At 36.3% G+C, this 22,058-nt stretch overlaps 1 protein-coding gene across 4 annotated transcripts in view; it reads right to left on the reverse strand.

The window, feature by feature from the left end:
- Cntln (centlein) overlaps positions 1 to 22,058 on the reverse strand; it is a 250,041-nt gene that overhangs the window by 122,334 nt on the left and 105,649 nt on the right. For 2 of the 4 annotated variants that reach the window (XM_038333677.1, XM_038333676.1), the window contains exons 9-11: positions 17,819 to 17,971; positions 16,150 to 16,275; positions 177 to 298 (exon numbers count right to left, since the gene is read on the reverse strand). In XM_038333677.1, coding sequence (XP_038189605.1) covers positions 177 to 298; positions 16,150 to 16,275; positions 17,819 to 17,971 — 401 coding nt within the window. The remainder of the gene's footprint in view (positions 1 to 176; positions 299 to 16,149; positions 16,276 to 17,818; positions 17,972 to 22,058) is intronic. The other 2 variants (XM_038333678.1, XM_038333679.1) reach the window with 2 other exon arrangements.

The following is a 22,058-nucleotide window of genomic DNA, read 5'->3' on the forward strand; positions in this document are numbered from 1 at the left end:
ACAGCTAGCACATTTTTTTGTTTTCATTTGTTACGGTCTCCACTAAAATATTCACAGTAAAGATTTGAATACCAAATAATTTCTCTAAAACCAAACACAAGCCATTAAAACACCTATATAATGCTCTCCACTCCGTTTACTATTTAGGGGATGCCTTTATGAGCTATGTAACTCACATGCCACTGTCTTCTTCCCACTGCTTTAATTGCTCTTTTACTGCTCTGTAGTTGGTATGTAACATCTGTAGCCTTTCCTTGCGTTTTTCATGGGCATCTCTTAGCTCATCATTTTCTTGGCTCTATAGAATACAAAAAGCAAGTGTATTCGTATGAAACACTATTAATATAATGATTCAAAAATTACTCATCTAGAGACAAAATTTGAGAGAACACCATGTGTAACCATGAGTACATTTATACTACTTATTTCAGCCCAAACCATTTCTCCTGTAGTCAGAGCACAGGCTTGCTTGATCAACTCAAGCAATTCACTGCATTTTTGTGTCACATTTCATATGTAACATTACTTTCATTCTTTTTCTTGCTATTAGTTCACAGACAATCAAATATTCAAAAATTTATTTCAGAAACACTTTTTCTATCAACAACACAAGGATTGTTCATACTAGGTGAAAATTATTTTATTAAAGATATAAGGATATTACTCACAGTAGGAGCAATTCTTAAGGCCATGGAACCATAATTCACAAGTAATAACGCACAGGATTTCACAACAGGAATGAAAGGAAGGACGTGAGCTACAAACAGTGTAATTTAACATTTGGGTGCTACCATGAAAACTGGAAAGGGGAGAAATAATCGTACTGGTTTTGATAAAGTTAAAATAAAAATCAAAGCATTTACTTGTGACATCAACACATAGATTAAATTATACCAGTCAACCATGTTAAAGTGTATAACAAATGAGAGAACTATTCATTACATACAGCCATATTACACAGTCCAATCTCTTGGACCTTAGAAAATGTATTTATGTTACTGTACTATTTATGAACTGTGTTTCTCCAACTAAAACAAGTAACCTCCTGAGCTTTTGTGCCCCAAGGGAACTACAGATGAAAATTTATAAAAGCAATCAGGGACTGCAGAGGTGGCTCAGTAGTTAAAAGTGCTTACACCCACATGGTACCTCACAAGCATCTGCAACTCAAGTTCAACAGGATCTGACACCTTCTTCTGGCCTTCGTGGGCACCAGACATGATACATACATACACACATATACATACATACACACATACAGGCAGGCAGGTACAACACACACACACACACACACACACACACACACACACATTCAGGCAAAACACCCTTATTCACAAAATAAAGAGTATGAATCTTTAAAAGCACACTATTTCTATATGGTAAACTTCTGTGGTTAATTGCTTGGGGGAAACAGGTACTCATTCTCTAGCTTAAAGTGATGCAAAATGAGTAGGCATTTGGAACTCAGATTTGAATTCCATCCTGAGAGAATTTTCTATTAGTTACATAATCTTGCAAACACAACTAAGTTCAAGTTCTATTTCTACAAAACACAGACTAGAAAACAAAGGCTTACAGGCAGAAGCCTGACAGCAGTCCTTCCCCAGAGACACACACAGTAAGACTGAGCATCTGTTATCATCCTTTCTCCAGGTATTAACAGTGATGGCCTTAGTGTTTAGAAATCATTGTTTTCTTGGCCATTTTCTGCTCATCGATGTTGGAAGATAATATTTATAGTTTGCCTCATTTTACTCCAATTCTGTCTCATGAGTACTGATACCATTTACTCTGCTTTTATTCTTCTTCTAGTAGAATTCCTTTAAACAGCCATCAGAACTATTGGAGTCATAGGCATGCCATGTTTATAGCAGAGGGAAATGAAAATTTTTCATAAAGAATAAAAGGATAAAAGCAGCACTACTTGACCGGGTTGTTCAGAAAAACCATTATCTAATAAGAGTTTTAGAATATTTCAAACCACTGCTGCAAAGTTGTTAAAAAGAAGCATACTGTATTACCCAAAATAGCTACTAAAATTTTAAAATATTTATTTTAATTTTGTGACACACATTTAAATTTAGTATGTACCATTTCTTCATCTTTTTTTTCTTAGAAGATGTCAATTTAAAAAAAAAATAAAAACACCTTGATTTTTGTTTCTCAGAGTAGGACCACAGGCTATGTTAAGACTTTTCCTTAGTACAGATCAAAAAATGTCTATTCACCACAGAAAAGATACCTGTGACAAGTGACAGAAATGATCCTACTCCAAGTCCAGCTATGTGAAACAGTGAATTTATTGGGTTTAATTACAGGCGCATGGGTGACTCAAAGGGACTTTCACCACCAAAAAGCCCACCCTGGTATGAGTGAAGCCTTATGTACAAACTGCTGAAGGAACGGTAGGTGTTTGCTGTTGCAATCATTGAGTAGAACTGTGTAAAATTTGTAACCTTCCAAGCTTTTTGAGACTTGTATGTTTTCTTCATTTCTGAGTCTAGAGACTCTTCTTGTGGTGGTTTAAATAAAAATCTTGTTTCTTGATATTTAAAATAAAAGCTATTTATAACTCTTGTAGGGAATAAAGAATGAATTAAAACTTAAATTTTCATACTGTATTTACTAAACAAATTAAATACCAGTTATCTTATTAGGAATTTTAAAAAGCTATGTTAGAAAATTTTTAATTAAGTAATTTAATTGTAATAAATGTTTATAAGACATTAAAGTCAAAATACTTTTGGAAAAATAAGTTTATAGCTAAACTATGTAAAATCCTTCTATAATAGCTTGCTGTGTAATTATTCTTCATAAGATCAAATCTATCCCCCAAATATTTATCGTACAATTAATTTCTGAAACATTATGGTTTTTTGTTTTTCTGTTGTAACTAGAGTCCACAGCTCTATAGGATAAGAAGTGATTACAGGAGAACAATGAACTTGGTTTTAATTTTACTTGTCTCTTTGCTGATGTATAATACTCCAGTGCTTATGTAATTCCTTATAATGTTCTTAAAATTTAAGCTTTCAGAAAATGAATTCAAACCAAGCATTATTTATAAATATACACAGTTAATGAGAATATTTAAATATATTTTCACTCACACATGCTGTGCTATGGAACTCCATTGTCTTAAGAAATAGAGTTAATTGATATTAAAATGTAGGTATAGGGCACATTTCACTTTTCCCTCATTCAGTACTTTAGAACAGGTATAAGCTAAGTTTGTCAAAAGGTGATTACCTCAAAAGAAACTGTGAAAATCAATAACCAAAGACTCTTTATAACCTCACATATACATCCTCTGCACTGAAACCTAATTCTTTAATTCCTATTCCATGTATTACAATGAAAACAAAAACAACAGAATTTTATCAGAGGATATTGCCACCACAAGTCACACAACAAAATCAAGTGTAAGAAATGATACAATTTATGTTATTAACTACTAAGTATTCCTAAAAGACACACAAATATTCCAAGGGTAGCCATTGAATCAGATCTATTCATTGGATCATTCTATAAGCATGATTCTAAATACTTTCTATATTTTTTCTGAAATGGTAAGAAACCCTGAAACATTAGGAGCCAGAACTAAGCAAAATGCAACTTCTAACTTTTCTCCATGATTTTGCATATTTATTATTTTTTATTTCAGAAGAACAGAAGTGATTCTTGATCTACTCTTCTGATTTAGTTAAGACAATGTGAATTAGGAGCACAAACTCTGATCAAAAAGCAGTGATTCAGTCTTCAGGGAACAAGAACACACATTTATAAAAGTTAGCAAAACATTATTTTTCTTCTTATCTTTATTCTTTGAGAATTTCATGTTTGCCAGATGAATACTGACGGCAGCGACATGGCAATAAGTGAACTGCGCCCGGCAGAAGCAGACTGTCCTTTAATCTCAGCAAGAGAAGACGCCCGTCTCTGAAGCAGAGCGGAGAGGGCACACATGAACATGGGTGGGGGTGGGGTGTTAGGAAAGTGGGAAAGAGTCCGTCTACAGGTCAGATCCCCTGCAGTCTCTAAGTCCTGCACAGCTACAAAGGTTGGTTCGTTGATCCTTATCCCTAGCTTCAACTTTCCCATTCAGAGTTTCTCTGCCCACCTGAGGCTTTCAGCTCATTAACCTTTCAATTCATGCACACAAGATATTTCAATCATATTTGCCTCCTATTTCCCTTTTCTAACTCCTACCAGATCCACAGCTCCATGTCCCCCTTCCAAATCTATGTTCTCTCTCTTCTTTCTATGACAAGCTGTTGTATATAAAAAGTTAATGAATCTTCAAGGATTCCATAGGGATACTTAATTTTATCAAAATGTATAAATTTCCTATATAGCAAGGCTATGAAAAAATACACATAAACTGTATGTCCAAGTCAGCACTATTTGTCAACTTGACACAGTTTAGAATCATTTGAGAAAAAAAATAATTGACTGAAGAAACGCCTAGGTCAGATATGGCCTGTTGACAACTCCATGGAAGATTATCTTGATTCTTACCTGACATAAGGTACAGCCCACTGTGAGTGGCACCATCCATAGACAGGTAGCCTTAACTAACAAAGAAAGCTACCTACATAAGAGCCTGTAAATTAATCCAGAAAGCTAGCCAACATATAGCTGTCCCCCATGGATTTTGCTTTCAGGTTCCTGTCTTTTTATTTCTTTTTTTTTTTTTTTTTTTTTTTTGGTTTTTCGAGACAGGGTTTCTCTGCAGCTTTTTTAGAGCCTGTCCTGGAATTAGCTCTTGTAGACCAGTCTGGCCTCGAACTCACAGAGATCCGTCTGCCTCTGCCTCCCGAGTGCTGGGATTAAAGGCGTGCGTCACCACCGCCCGGCTCAGGTTCCTGTCTTGATGCCCCTCAATAATGGCCTATGAAGTGACAAATTCTTGGAAAGACGCTGTCTGCATAGGCTGAGGGACTTATAACTTCAGTGAGTCCAGATTTTGGAATATCGTTGATCTGATATCCTAATTACAATTTCCCTCAGGCTATCTTTAACACCCTAAAGAGTACCCTTGTCTACCCAAGAATGTGACCTAATATCCTATGCATATTTATTTTTACATCTTTCATCATCTTCAAAGTAAATACAACTATAGTACAAAAGTAAGAAGAACAAAATATGTCAATATTTGTATAAAATTAATAACAGAATTTAATATGAATAATATAAGATTCAATAAACTATCACTTTAACACTTCCCAAGTGTGTGCATATACACACACATATATTACATGAACTAAAGATGAAGTTAATATCTTTCTCCCATCCTTTAATTGACCAGGGTAATTAACTTAGTATCCTACAGCTCTCTGGAGACCATAGCCTTTGTCTTTGGTCTATGAAATCTTCCATAGAACAACATTTGTGGAGACATGAATATATGTGACATAACCAATTATATATGAGAAATGTGTCTATGGATTTATAATGCACAGTGTATGAAAAAGAAATCTTTCAATACTTGAATTACAATAACAATTTAAACCTGGGCCATTTTCCCAACCCTACTCTCATTAACTTCTAGCAAAGTATTCCATAGAAGACCAAGGTCATAACAAAATTTAAACAAATATTAATGGTAACAGTTTAAAAAGCAAGAATCCAGAAGAAAATATTTTAAAATCCAAATACTTATACAGATCACCTTTCTTCCATTCTCAGGAAAAACAACAACAACAAAAAAAAAACATAGAAACATGTTGTGTCCTAATTCTCATATGTTAGAATATGATCTTTTTGGAGATAAGATTTATACAAAAATAATCAAATAAAAATGAGGTCATTAGTTAGGTCCTAATCTAATATCCTTCTGTCTTAGGCTTTCTATTGCTGTGAAGAGACACCATGACCACTGCAACTCTTATAAAGAGAAACATTAAACGATGGAGCTCTCTTACATACAGAAGCTTATTGCATTATCATGGTGGGAAGCACGGCAGCATGCAGGCAGACATGGTATTGGAAAAGAAGGTGAGAGTTCTACATCTTGATCTGGAGGTGACAAGGAGTATGTATGTCACATTGGGCATAACGTGAGCATATGAGATCTCAAAGCCCACCTCCACAGTGACACACTTGCTCCAAAATGGTCATACCTATTCCAACAAGGCTACACCTTCTAATAGTGCCACTTCCTATGGCCCAAGTATTCAAGCATATGAGTCTATGGGGTCATTCCTATTCAAAACACCATACCTTCTATAAAGGTAAAATAGAGATACAGGGAGAAAGACATATAGGAAGACAATGTGAAGACAGGGGGAATGCCACCTATAAGGCAAGGAATACCTAAGCAATGAGAAATGGGGAGAGAGAGTAAAAGAACTAACACTCAGCAATCAGAAGAACTTGTCTGGCTGATGCCTTGCTATTTGGCTGGCCTGGCTAGCAGAACCTCAAGATAATGCATTTCCATTGTGGTAAGTCACTCAGCTTGTGGTGCTGTCTTAGAGCAGCTTTAGAAAAGCAAACACCCCCTCTTGTCCCTCCCTCCCAACCGCAGTGAAGCCCCGCCCCCCCAGCAACCTCACTTTCCATTGGCTGAAGGACGATGACGCCATCTGCGTCACAAAAAAAAAAAAAAGAAAAATAAAAAAAAAAAAGAAAAGAAAAGCAAACACATTTATGTGTTACTATTTGTGGTGCTGGCAACAGAAGCCAGAGCTGCCACACACTAAGCCTGAACTCTACTACTTGAGCTGCATCCCCTAAGCCTTCTGTGAAAAAGTTAACCCCCACTGGGAGGGAGTAAGAAGGAAGAAATTAGGGTGAGTCTGGCCTGTGTGAGGCAAGTAAGATTAGACCAGCTTTTCTTCTGTGAAGACCTTAAGACTGATAGTAGGAAGAGGGAGAGCACTTCCTCTCTCTAACTGTTGTACACTGAGCCTCATGACTCTTCACGTGCGGGAACTGGTACCCTAGAGAAACCACTTTTCTGTGTTAGGTACAAATCTCTGGTATTGTGTTATTAGCAAAAGCATATACTAATTAAGTGATTAAATCAGACACCATTCCTCAATCTGTTGAAAATCTCAGTTTAAAAAAAAAAAAGATTTTTTTTTCTCTTTGCTTGACCATATCTGAGCCGAGACACTTCCAGTGTCTTTGAGCTCCAACTCAGACTTTAGACATGAACTTACACAATGAGTCCTAGTTCTACAGCCTTAGGGCTCAGACTGTTGACACACTTACACCTCCAGTTCCTAACTACAGATCTAGAACTTCTCAAATTCTATAACTGTGTGAGTCAACTGCAATTTAATATAAATAATCCTATATGAGCTGTCCCTTCCCAGCTTGCACCCAAAACCCCCCACCCAGCCTCATCCTCCCATCTTTGGGGCCACAAAATCCCACAGCTCAGCCTGTTTGGGCGCCAGGGACCTGGAATTGAGTGCACCCAGGCCGGTGGGAGGTCCCCTCCTTCATTAGCCTGCCTGCAGCAAGGCAGGCCCTTTGTCAGCAAGCTGCTTGGCCTGCAAGGAGACCTGACAGTCTGCCAGAGGATCCATCATTCATTGGGGTGAGTGAGGAGTGAGTGCCTGAACCACGGCAGCTGCCCAGAGAGGGACCACCGACATTCCCCAACTCTACCCCCACACCCGCACACTTCCTGCTCTTCCTGCAAGGGTTATTCTCCCTGGATACTGCCTCTCTCTTCCTGTCCCTTCCCAGCTTGCACTCAGAACCCCCTACCCCGCCTCATTCTCCCGTCTTTGGGGCCACAAAATCCCACAGCTCAGCCTGTTTGGGCACCGGGGACCTGGAATTGAGTGCACCCAGGCCGGTGGGAGGTCCCCTCCTTCATTAGTCTGCCTGTAGCAAGGTAGGCCCTTTGTCAGCGAGCTGATTGGCCTGCAAGGAGACCTGACAGTCTGCCAGAGGATCCATCATTCATTGGGGTGAGTGATTTGAATTCATTGGGGGGAATTGAACTTCTAAAAGAAGACCCAAAGGGGATTATTCAGAGGAAGAAATGGGCAGGCGCCAATGCAAGAATTCCTCCAACAATTTGAAAAACAACATCAAAGCACCAGAACCCAACGAACTTATAACAGGAGGACTTGAACACACTAATCAAGAAGAAGTAGAAAAAATTGACTTTATGAAAGTAATACTGTCCCTTAAACAGGAGGTGAAAAACTCCCTTAAGGAAATGGACGAGAAGAATAACAAAAAGTTTGAAGAATTGAGTAAATCCGTAAATGATATCCTAGGAAACAAAGAAAAAACAATCAAACAAATAATGGAAACAGTTCAAGACTTGAAAACTGAAATGGAGGCAAGGAAGAAAACACAACCCGAGGGCCAGCCGGATATGGAAAATCTATGTAAACGAACAGAGACTACAGAAACAAGCATAACCAACAGAATACAAGAGATAGAAGAAAGAATCTCAGATTCTGAAGATACCATAGAGAAAATAAACGCACTGATCAAAGAAAGCAGCAAATCCAACAAATTCTCATCACAAAACATTCAGGAAATCTGGGACACAATAAAAAGACCAAACCTAAGAATAATAGGTGTAGAAGGAGGAGAAGAATTACACCTCAATGGCCCAGAAAATATATTTAATAAAATTATAGAAGAAAACTTCCCAAACCTAAAGAATGATATTCCTATTAAGGTTCAAGAAGCTTACAGAACACCAAATAGACTGGATCAAAAAAAAAAAAAAAACATCCCCTCGCCATATTATAATCAAAACACAAAACATACAGAATAAAGAAAGAATATTAAGAGCTGCAAAGGAAAAAGGTCAAGTAACATATAAAGGAAAACCTATCAGACTAACACCTGACTTCTCTATGGAAACCATGAAAGCCAGAAGGTCCTGGATAGATGTTTTGCAGAAACTAAGAGACCATGGATGCAAGCCCAGATTACTATACCCAGCCAAGCTTTCATTCACTATAAATGGAGAAAACAAAATATTCAAGGATAAAAACAAATTTAAAAAATACATAGCCACAAATCCAGTCTTACAGAAAATAATAGAAGGAAATTCACAAACAAAGGAGTCCAGCATTGCCCAAAATAACTCAGACATCTAGTGACCCTTCACCAGCACATCTCAAAGAAAGGAAACACACAATCTCTACTACCAAATAAAAAATGACAACCGGAGTTAACATCCACTGGTCATTAATATCACTTAATATCAATGGACTCAATTCACCTATAAAAAGGCACAGGCTAAGAGATTGGATACGAAAACAGGATCCAACATTCTGCTGTTTACAAGAAACACACCTCAACCACAAAGACAGACATCTACTCAGAGTAAAGGGTTGGGAAAAGATTTATCAAGCAAATGGACCTAAGAAACAAGCGGGTGTGGCCATACTAATTTCTAACAAAGTTGACTTCAAACTAAAATCAATCAGAAGAGATGGAAAGGGACACTTTATACTCATTACAGGAAAAATCTATCAGAATGAAGTCTCAATCCTGAATATCTATGCCCCTAATAGAAAAGCACCCACTTATATAAAAGAAACATTACTAGAACTCAAGGCAGCCATCAAACCAAACACACTGATAATGGGAGACTTCAACACTCCTCTTTCACCAATGGACAGGTCAATTTGACAGAAACCTAACAGAGAATTAAGAGACTTAATAGAAGTAATTAACCAAATGGACTTAACAGACATCTATAGAACATTCCACCCAAATAGGAAAGAATATACCTTTTTCTCTGCGGCTCATGGAACCTTTTTGAAAATTGACCACATACTCGGTAACAAAGCAAACTTCCACAGATACAAAAACATATTAGTAACCACCTGCATCTTATCGGATCACCATGGATTAAAATTAGAATTCAACAACAATGCTACCCCCAGAAAGCCTACAAACTCATGAAAACTGAACAGTCAACTACTGAACCACACCTGGGTCAAGGAAGAAATAAAGAAAGAAATTAAAGTCTTTCTTGAATTTAATGAAAATAAAGACACAACATACTCAAACTTATGGGACACTATGAAAGCAGTACTAAGAGTAATATTCATAGCACTAAGTGCCCACTTAAAAAAAACGGAGAAAGCACACATTGGAGACTTAACAGCACACCTGAAAGCTTTAGAAAAGAAAGAAGCAGACTCACCTAGGAGGAGTAGAAGACTGGAAATTATCAAACTGAGGGCAGAAATCAACAAAATAGAAACACAGAAAACAATCCAAAGAATCAATGAAACAAAAAGCTGGTTCTTGGAGAAAATCAACAAGATTGACAAACCCCTAGCCAAACTAATCAAACGGCAGAGAGAGAACACACAAATTAATAAGATCAGAAATGAAAAAGGGGACATAACCACAGACACAGAGGAAATTCAGAGAATCATTAGATGTTACTACAAAAGCCTGTATGCCACAAAATTGGAAAATGTAAAAGAAATGGACACTTTTTTAGACAAGTACCATATACCAAAGTTAAACCAGGACCAGGTAAATGCTCTAAATAGTCCTGTTAGTCGCGAAGAATTAGAAACTGTTATCAGAAACCTCCCTACCAAAAAGAGCCCAGGACCTGATGGGTTCAATGCAGAATTCTACCAGAATTTCCAAGAAGACCTAATACCCATACTCCTTAAGGTATTTCATAATATAGAACAGTCATTGCCAAATTCCTTTTATGAAGCTACAATTACCCTGATACCTAAACCAAACAAAGACTCAACCAAGAAAGAGAATTACAGGCCAACCTCACTTATGAACATCAATGCAAAAATTCTCAATAAAATACTGGCAAACAGAATCCAAGAACACATTAGAAAAATTATCCATTATGATCAAGTAGGCTTCATCCCAGAGATACAGGGCTGGTTCAACATACGAAAATCTATCAATTAATCCATAATATAAATAAACTGAAGGATAAAAACCATATGATCATCTCATTAGATGCAGAAAAAGCATTTGACAAAATTCAGCACCCCTTTATGATAAAGGTCTTGGAAAGATTAGAGATACAGGGGTCATTCCTAAATATAATAAAGGCTATTTACAGCAAGCCGACAGCTAACATCAAATTAAATGGAGAGAAACTCAAGGCCATCCCACTAAATTCAGGAATGCGACAAGGCTATCCACTCTCTCCTTATCTCTTCAATATAGTGCTTGAAGTTCTAGCAATAGCAATAAGACAAAACAAGGGGATCAAGGGGATTCGAATTGGAAAGGAAGAAGTTAAACTTTCATTATTTGCTGATTATATGATTGTGTACATAAGCGACCCGAAAAACTCCACCAAAGAACTCCTACAGCTGATAAACTCCTTTAGTATCATGGCAGGATACAAGATCAACTCCAAAAAATCAGTCGCCCTCCTATATACAAAGGATAAGGAAGCAGAGAAAGAAATCAGAGAAGCGTCACCTTTCACAATAGCCACAAATAGCATAAAATATCTTGGGGTAACTCTAACCAAGGAAGTAAAAGACCTATTTGACAAGAACTTTAAGTCTTTGAAGAAAGAAATTGAAGAGGACACCAGAAAATGGAAGGATCTCCCTTGCTCTTGGATTGGGAGGATCAACATAGTAAAAATGGCAATACTACCAAAGGCAATCTATATATTTAATGCAATCCCCTTAAAGATCCCATCAAAATTCTTCACAGATTTTGAGAGGACAATAATCAACTTTATATGGAAGAACAAGAAACCCAGGATAGCCAAAACAATCTTATACAATAAAGGAACTTCTGGAGGCATTACCATCCCTGACTTCAAACTCTATTACAGAGCTACAGTATTGAAAACAGCTTGGTATTGGCATAAAAACAGAGAAATCGACCAATGGAATCGTATAGAAGACCCGGATCTTAAACCACAAACCTATGAACACCTGATTTTTGATAAAGGAGCTAAAAGCACACAATGGAAGAAAGAAAGCATCTTCAACAAATGGTGCTGGCATAACTGGATGTCAACCTGTAGAAGAATGAAAGTAGATCCGTGTCTATCACCATGCACAAAACTCAAGTCCAAATGGATTCAAGACCTCAATATCAATCTGAACACACTGAACCTGTTAGAGGAGAAAGTGGGAAGTACTCTACAACATATGAGCACAGGAGACTGCTTCCTACGTATAGCCCCAGCAGCACAGACATTAAGGGCAACATTGAATAAATGGGACCTCCTGAAGCTGAGCAGCTTCTGTAAAGCAAAGGACACTGTCACTAAGACAAAAAGGCAGCCTACTGACTGGGAAAAGATCTTCACCAACCCCGCAACAGACAAAGGTCTGATCTCCAAAATATATAAGGAACTCAAGAGACTAGACTTTAAAATGCTAATTAACCCAATTAAAAAATGGGGCACTGAACTGAACAGAGAATTCTCAACAGATGAAGTTCGAATGGCCAAAAGACACTTAATGTCATGCTCAACCTCCTTAGCAATCAGGGAAATGCAAATCAAAACAACGCTGAGATACCATCTTACACCTGTCAGAATGGCTAAAATCAAAAACACCAATGATAGCCTTTGCTGGAGAGGTTGTGGAGTAAGGGGTACACTCATCCATTGCTGGTGGGAATGCAAACTTGTGCAACCACTTTGGAAAGCAGTGTGGAGGTTTCTCAGGAAATTTGGGATCAACCTACCCCAGGACCCAGCAATCCCACTCTTGGGAATTTACCCAAGAGATGCCCAATCATATTACAAAAGCATTTGTTCAACTATGTTTATAGCAGCATTATTTGTAATAGCCAGAACCTGGAAACAACCTAGATGCCCTTCAGTGGAAGAATGGATGAAGAAAGTGTGGAATATATACATATTAGAGTACTACTCGGTGGTAAAAAACAATGACATCTTGAATTTTGCATGCAAATGGAGGGAAATAGAAAACACCATCCTGAGTGAGGTAACCCAGGCCCAAAACGATGAACATGGGATGTACTCACTCATAATTGGTTTCTAGCCAAAAATAAAGGGCATCGAGCCTATAATTCGTAAAAAAATCCTAGAGAAGCTATATAAGAAGGTGAACCCAAAGAAAAACATATAGTTATCCTCCTGGATATTGGAAGTAGACAAGATTGCCGGACAAAAAATGGGAACATGGGGGTGTGGTGGGATGGGGGGATGGAGGATGGGGATAGAAAAGTGTGAAGTGGAGGATGGGAAGAACTTGGGGGAATAGGATGTTTGGGTTATAGGAAGGGTGGATATGGGAACAAGGAATTATATATCTTAGTTAAGGGAGCCATTCTATGGTTGGCAGAGACTTGACTCTAGAGGGGTTCCCAGGTGTCCAGGAAGACGCCCCCAGCTAGTTCCTTGGGCAGCTGAGGAGAGGGTGCCAGAAATGTCCAAATCCTATTGCCATACTCATGAATATCTTGCATATCACCATAGAACCTTCACCTGGCATTGGATGGAGAAAATGACAGAGCCCCACATAGGAGCACCGGACTGAGCTCTCAAGGTCCTGATAAGGAGCAAAAGGAGGGAGATCATGAGCAAGGAAGCCAGGACCGCGAGGAGTGCTTTTACCCATTGAGACGGTGGGACAGATCTAACGGGAGACCACCAAGTCCAGTTGGAATGGGAGTGGTGGAACAGGGGACCAAACCGGACTCTCTGAATGTGGCTGACGGTGGAGGAGGACTGAGAAACCAAGGACAATGGCAATGAACATGAACTCTACAGCATGGACGGGCTCACTGTGAGCCTTGTTAGTTTTGTTGCTCACTTTCCTGGACTTAAGGGGAGCTGGGAGGACCTTGGACTTAACATAGTGAAGGGAACCCTGATGGCTCTTTGTCTTTGGAGAGGGGTGGAGTGGGGGTATGGGTGGAAGGGAGGGGAGGGAAGGGGGAGGAGGAGGGGAGGAGATGGAAATCTTTAATAAAAAAATGAGAAAAAAATAATCCTATATGAAAATATGATGTGCATATACATATATATACATGCATGCACACACATGTATATACCTACATATATAGGTATATACATGTGTATTGTATATGATGCATGTATATGTGTACATATACATGTGTTATACTAATTCTGGAGAAGTCAGGATAAAGCCCATAAAAGCCTAGGTATATAAATTTCAAGAAATATTCAAAAGAAAAAATGGGGCTAGAGTAGACTTTTAAAAAATAACTATGTTTTATGCTCATTCCTGCATTTTTACTCAACACACCATAGACAATTCCTTATCATCTTCTGTTCATCTTTTTCTTCTCTTTCTTCCTTCCTTCCTTCCTTCCTTCCTTCCTTCTTTCTTCCGTCCTTCTTCTCCCTATCTTTCTCACTTTCTCTTTCTTCCCTTTTTCTTTCTCGCTCTCTCATTCTTTGTTTCTGACAGGGTCTTACACAGTCACTCAACATTATAATGTAGCTGAACTTCCAAGCCTCCTGCTCCTCCTCCTGGCCACTGAGATGGCAGCTGTGCTCTAGAGACCAGTTTTATCTAGGGCTGGGATTAAAGCAAGGACTATGTTCCTCCTTGGCAAGCACTTTCCCAGCTGGTCTGTATCCCCATTCTTAGCTAAAGACAAGGTCCTAGAGTGCTCATCCACCGTGTCTTAGCAAGTTGCATAATGAGTGAATAATACATGCTGACTAATTAAAATAATCAATTTTATTGTGTAAACAAATAGACAAGTAACTCTAATATTTTTCTGCATTCTGTGTAAATGAAACTATAAATGCTGGATGAGATAATCTAGCTTTTCTTTCTAGTAGAAAGAAAATATGATCATTTTTGTTTGTTCTAGAACAATATAACTATGAATAAACATAAATTAACACTGGAGAAAAGGCAGAAAAATATTATTTATAATGTATACATAACTATCTAAGAAGCCAATTTTGTTCTAGGAACAACATAAACAAGGCAAAAAAAATCTCCTAAGAATAACTATATACTACATAAAAAAAGAATTGAGCATTTAGGTCTGCAAGTTGGCTCAAAGGCCTGCCACACATAAGACCCCAGGTACAACACATAGCATTGCAAAAGGAAAGGCTATGGGGAATCAATTAACTATATGGCAGATACTAAAGTAGGGTAAGAGTTCAGGTGTCTATGAATGAAGAATGAAAAACCACCATATCAAAGTCAGAGAGAAAAATTAAAGCCCTCCAGGGTCTGGGAATAGAGCTCAGTGGTTAAGTACTTGTCTAGCAAGTGTGAAGCTCCGGGTTCTATCTCCAGCATCACAAAATAAAATAAACAGATAAATAGATGAGCAAGAAAGACAGACACCAACACAGTCACATACCACTAGCTAAATATGCACTAAGAACTTCCTCTCAAAAGCAAACCTCACTGAATATTAATTAGGAAGTACATACTTTCAAAAACAAAACAATAAGATATATGCTTCTTAAAATGAGCAGAGAATGAATTTAAAGACCACATGAAATGTTCTGTAATAGACTTGTTGAAATGTAAAAAATAATACATAAATTTACTTGCTATTTTACTATGTGTTTGCATTTGTTTTGTTTTCATAGGGGCTGTAGACTGAACCTAAGGCTATGCAGGCATCAGGTAAGTGCTCTATCATGGACCTACATCCTTAGCTCCATCTGCTTCTCATTTAAAAGTAACTATCACATTCATTAGATTTAGAATCACCTAAGAGACAGGACTCTTGGTATGTCTGTGAGATGTCCAGAGAGGTTCAGCTGAAAAGGGAAGTTCTACCCTGAATCAAAGTGGCACCACTATCCCATGGATGGAGGTCCAGACCAACTAGCATTCAATGTTCATTGTTTCCTCTATATAAAAACAAGAAAGGTAACTAATACAGTATTTATAAGTGATCTGAGCAAAGTGAATATGATATTAAACCAAAATGTCTATCATATATAAACAACAGGAAATTATTTTTCTGTTATCTACGGTGTTGTGTTTTTGTGTCGAAAATACGTAAGAAATTTATTCCCAATTTTATTTGAAATTAATGAATATGTATTTCATTTTCATGGAGTAAATATTTTTTATTATTTTTAATTCTAAGAAATCTGTTTTAAAGACTGTTTTTAACGTAATAATTACATTCAGAAAGGAAAAACATGTCAACTGCATCCTTGTTCTGTTTATGTTGATCTTTGCATGGTTTTAATTAAAATGATTTAATGTTCACCTTTAGCTGTAATGTCTTCTCTAAGTTTTCAATCTTTCTTTCAGCTTTTTTCAGCTTCCTTAGCTCCTCTGAGCCCATGAAAGAGCTCTTTGGGGACAAAGACCTTGAGCGTTTCACAGGTGGTTCCTTGAGAATAAAACAAGGACATGGTTGAACTGGCTGAAACACTGGATTATGAAAGACATGCAAAATTAAAGAACAAGTAATTTTGAATACTAATAATGAATTATAAAAAAAAAAAGTCCTGCATGGAATACCCGAGAAATAACAAGCGGAATTACCACAGTGCTGCAGCTAAAGGTTTCTCTGTGACTCGTTAATGAGAATATTCATTTACATTTACATTGTTTCTTTCAGAATAATGATGTCCCATTAGGGAAGACTAAAGGGTTATAGACTCAGAAATGCAAGAAACCTCATTACAAAGGAGGGGATAGAGGCTGGTCTAATTGCTCTATAAGGGTCCAAGGTTACACTTGATAGGACAACCAGAAACAAGAGGGAAAGGATTTTTTCCCCTTTGAAATAGTTTAACACACTGTGAAGTTGAAGGAACAATATGCTTGAGGAATATAAATACAACAGACAGTAGATCTTATACCATAATGACCATATGGTCATTAACTGTAATGTGGCCAACTAGAGACAAGAATGTGTGTTTATATTATGTAGCTCCATATACCAATCTGGAGACAGAATGCAGGAAAACGGCTATAAAGCTGGGCAGCAGTGTTCCCCTTTTATGCATGTCCTTACAAAAAAGAAAAAAGAAATGTTTAAAATACACCTGTTCTTCCTTTCCTTGCCTTTGGCAATAAAAATAGCATATTTTCAAACTTCAGTAATACAGCAAGCAACCAAATTTGGTCTTATAACTGTTTTTAATCTTATGAATGCTTCCTTTCATTTAAATGAGGCTTGGGAATCTACCTCAAAATGATAAGAACTACAAAATATAGTGATATTATGATGAATAAATAAAATCCATGCGTCTGAAAATTACTAACAGTAGTATAAGGCATAAGTAACACTGCCATGGGTACACAGATCAGTCTTGTTTAAAATGTTTCCTTCATTAAGGCAACTTGTTCTAATCATGAAGAAAAGAAAGGGAACTGGAAAGAACCCAAAGCAATCATCCTCAGCACACAGTGCTCACAGGAAACAATCTTCCGATGTAACAGGTGTGAGAACTTCTAAAATGCCATGCTTTCAGGAAAAAGCTACTTCAACTTACCTATAACCTTTCTATCAGTAAACATTCTACAGCATATTCTGCTGCATAATATAAATATATAATGAATGCCAAAAAGAAAGAAGTAGAGAAGTTTTTAAAAATGTTATGTAAAATTTGCTGATTTATCTTTATCGCTACACTTTGACTCTCTAATAAAAGAATACTGAAATATCTCAGTGTTTTATATTCCATATGTCCTGTGTTTTACATAGCATGCCAGAACAAAAATGAATATTGTACACATTTTCTTTTTTATTAAAATTATAAATTTAAGTAACTACATTTTATAATAAACTCTAACAGATAGATGAGGGATATTTACCAAAAGAAAGATTTTAGTTTCAATATATATAAGGAAAGAAATGTGTGACTTTCTCCCTTGCCTTGCCAGCCTCCTCCTGACCAATGTCTAAGATGATAAAACATCTCTACCTTGCGTTTTCCTTCAGTGCTCTTCCCTGAGAAACTCTGGTTAGAGGATCTAAACTCCAACAACTTTTCATTTGCCACTTTCAGTTTCTTCTGCAAATACTCGATTTCAGACTTCTGTGAGACCATTAATGCTTCCAAGCTTGATAACGATGGCTGTTGAGACAACTGTTATTTAAAGCCTGTGTGTAAAACTCCACATATAATTTACATAATTTTAAAAAATCTGGGTACATTTCTATTACACCATATAAATCATAAATATTCTTGGAAGAATTAGTTTTAACAGCAAACTTCAGGCCTTAAGAGGTTAGAGCCCAGCTCAGTTCCTGAGCAGGCCCTGGAAGAGATTCCAAGACCTAAACATCTAAGCTTCCTTCATCTAAACCACTTCGTTTTAATAGTGACATTTTCAGCTAAAACATAAAGGATCTACACAAATGTCTTCATAAATAGTGTTGTCATATAGATTTGCAGGAAAAACCTTTAAATAGAAGAGTCACAGTATATTCCTATATCTATAACTCTATAAATCAATCATTATAAGTTATGATTATAGACAAGAGTTTCCTCACAGAATACTCCTTCTACCACCTGAACATTGAGAGTCACAAGTGCATAGAATGCAAACCTAGGGGAAGGAAAGCCCCAGTACCATGGAGATCTAGCCAGCCTATGTAGTATCACAAATTAATTAATGATCACACTTCAAGAATTCTCAGACATTTGGCAATAGATTCACTAAGATTCCCTTTAGAAATCGGTTCATATATCATAAACTGCTAGTGCTTAGTCCCAAATTTTAATAATAGGAATCACAGGAAACCGGTTTATGAAAACTAGCTTTCTACCAATTTCACTGGATGATTTGAAACCACAAAAAGCCATGTGCAAATACTTCTTCAAATTTATCACTTCTTTTACAAAAGATAGAATACAGAACCATTATGAAAATGGTGTTCTCACTGATTTAACCATTTTAAAGATTTAAATACTTATTTTATATGTATGTGTGTATGCCTGAGTAAATGTTATGTGTACCCCATGCATGGAGGAGCTTTAGGGAGGTTAGAATAGGACATTTGATCCTTGGGACTGTAGTCACTAACCATGGGTGGCTATAAACTACCATGTGGGTGCTGGGAACTGAATCCCGGTACTGCAAAAGCAACAAGTGATCTTAGTAACTGAACTATCTCTCCAGTCCATTTTTTGTTTATTTAATCACATTAAAATGCCAAATCATAGGATGTTAGTATTATCAACATGGATCCAGTAACCCTGAAAATATTTTATAATTTTAATTATGTACAGACCCATCCTTCCCAAGTGATATTACCAAGAACTTTGACAACATAAAAGCCAACATATGTATACACATGTATGTGTGTGCCTACTGGGTATGTACATTCCGAGCAAAGATAATACCATTTTGTTCCTATTTCTGTTTTCCTTTTCAGTAGAATAAAAAAAATTCCTCAATCCTAGCATAATTGTTCATGGATGAGAGAACTATTTTTATTTGTAAGCTTTTTCTTTAGGATATCTTTGCATTCAAATCACCTGATTAATGTCCAGTGGTTCATTTACCATATTAGGAACACATCCTTCAGAGTTATTTGCCTTGTAGTGTCAAATCACATATCATTTCCATTTGGACAATCTTAAGCCACTCTTCTTTCATAGTCTAAGTGACTTGTCCCCTATCTTCTTCCCCCTATTTTAAGAATAATGCTTTTTTTATTCTTTGATTTTTTTTCCTCCTATTAAAATCAAACAAATGCTGTCCACAAATATTTCCATTGCCTGACAAGCTAAATACATTTAAAAGTTATACTGCTCTTCTCCATGTCCCTATCAAAAATTACAAGAGATATGTACATATAGATGTATGATATATAACATAAACAATACATAACATTTGTATATTATATATTATACACCATATACATAATGTCATATATTGCAACATTATATGATGTGTCTATTATATATAGTATACATATACACAAAATGTATATGATATATATTATATGCATTTTTTTATCTGTGATAGGGTTTCTCTGTGTAGCTCCAGTTGTCCTGGAACTCAATCTGTAGACCAGGCTAGCCTTGAATTCAGACATCCACCTGCATCTGCCTCCTATATGCTGGGATTACATGCATGACCAGAGCTGGCCACAAAGAATATATTAACATCCTGTCATTTGTTAAATAAATTTTTATAATTGTTCAAGGTCATCCCAAATTTTAAAATAAATATGAGAAACATAATTTTAGCTTATGAATATATGTAAAAAGAAATGCAAGGTTCTTTAAGTGAGTTTTTAAGATGTTCATGAATTACAATATGATAAACTAAGATTATTAACACTCTTTTTCAAATAGGTCAAATGTTCATAAAGTCAGTCAAAGGTTCTAACATCAGATACTGCCACTGAAATTATATCTTACTTATACTATTTCCATTAATACTAGCGATGTTTCTAATAATAAAATAGATTTTTAAGAAGCATTTTTCAAAATTCAACAAAAACATTAAATTTTGAAAAGAATGATAATTCAAATCGACATAGCATCTAGAGGATAATACAAGCAAGTAAAATGGGTGGGTTAGCTTTGACGTCATTAAGTAGAGACACTTGTATTAATCATCCTATGTAGTTTTGCTCTTCATTTTTCAAATTATATATTTTCATATCCTTTAAATGATACACTTTCTCTTGACTCTCATCACTTTGATGAGAGATTCATTCATAATATTTCACTTTTTTCTCTTAAAACAATCATCCTTTGAGCATAAGTAAAGTTCAGGCATGGTGATCAATACCCGTAACCACAATGCTTACTACAAGCAGATTGCTGAGTATGAGGTCACCCTAGTATACAATGAAAATCCCTGGCTAGCCTTTTGGAAGATAAACCATAGCAAACCACAGTAATCAGATATAATCAATAAGGTTTGTGACTACAAACGGGGATCTTGACTACCTAGGTGAAGAAGAATTTTATTTGATTACTATATTGTAATATAGTAATTTTACAGGACTGTTTCTTGACCTACTCTTTCCAAACTTAAAAAATACTGAATATAAATGTGATTATTTGCATACACATAGCAAATATATGATGGAAAATGTCCTTATATATCATCATACACCCTTTTCTTCTTTAAGGGCTGTTTATATTAAAACAAAATCAAGCAAACAAGCCCCTTCTTCATGCAAGCCTATCCTTAAAATCTTAGAACTTTTGTCTTGTTAATATATTCCTCTATAATAAAAGGTCTTGGGTTATTTTTTAGTTTACATTATAGAAATATCATGGTTTGCGTGAGGCCACAGTTAATCTGATAAGAAACAATTGACATGTACATAAAAACATCCAGTTTGAAACAGTTACTGTTTTGTTTTGGTTGTAAGGATTGAACCCAGGGCCCTGTGTCTAATAAATAAACGCTGTGTAACGTCTTTACACATTGATCCTTCAGGTAATTTTGGTTTTTAAAAAGAGAATGTAACATATAGAAGCTGAGAAGTAAGTAACTTATCAGTGTTGTGTCAATTGTTTAAAAGTTAATAATACAAATCGGCAAAATACAGTGGCACTTGAGAGGAAGAGGATCACAGAGGCATGAGCCTATGTTAAAGAAAGCCAAGGTTTGTGTACATCTAAAGCAATGATAGTGGACTTGTCTGGCATATAAGATCCTGAGTCCTTCCAACACTAAAAAGAAACAATGTAATGCAAACATTGAGCCCGTTTCCATAATCTAAGCCAACAGTGCACACTACTGTCATTACAGAGGAAGCTGACCGAACATTGCATGACAAGTGCAGGCTCTTTCACAGTTATCAACAGTTACGAGAGATTATAAATTAAATTGTTTGCTTTATTTCATTCTATACTTAAAAAATAACTCCTTAAATACAATAACCTTTAGTGTTAAAGTATATGGTTTTTGCTATCTTACATACATTATCTCGCTTGTTTAAGAAATTTATGAATTCCAAGCCTGAAAAACACAATGTAGCCTTTTGAAAAAATACAATGTAAAGAAAAATTGTCTTTATAGAAAAATTCTCCTATAAGAGAATTTTGCTGAAATCAAATATATGTGTGAGTGTGTATTTAAATCCTGTAAGATATGGTGTTTAAATATATGATACAGGTATATATGACATACATGTCAGAGATACTGGCAATTTAAATGTTTCTTGAAAACAAGTAAACCTTATAAAAG

The sequence above is a fragment of the Arvicola amphibius genome, chromosome 6 (genome assembly GCF_903992535.2).
Source record: "Arvicola amphibius chromosome 6, mArvAmp1.2, whole genome shotgun sequence".
NCBI classification, from domain to species: Eukaryota; Metazoa; Chordata; class Mammalia; order Rodentia; family Cricetidae; genus Arvicola; species Arvicola amphibius.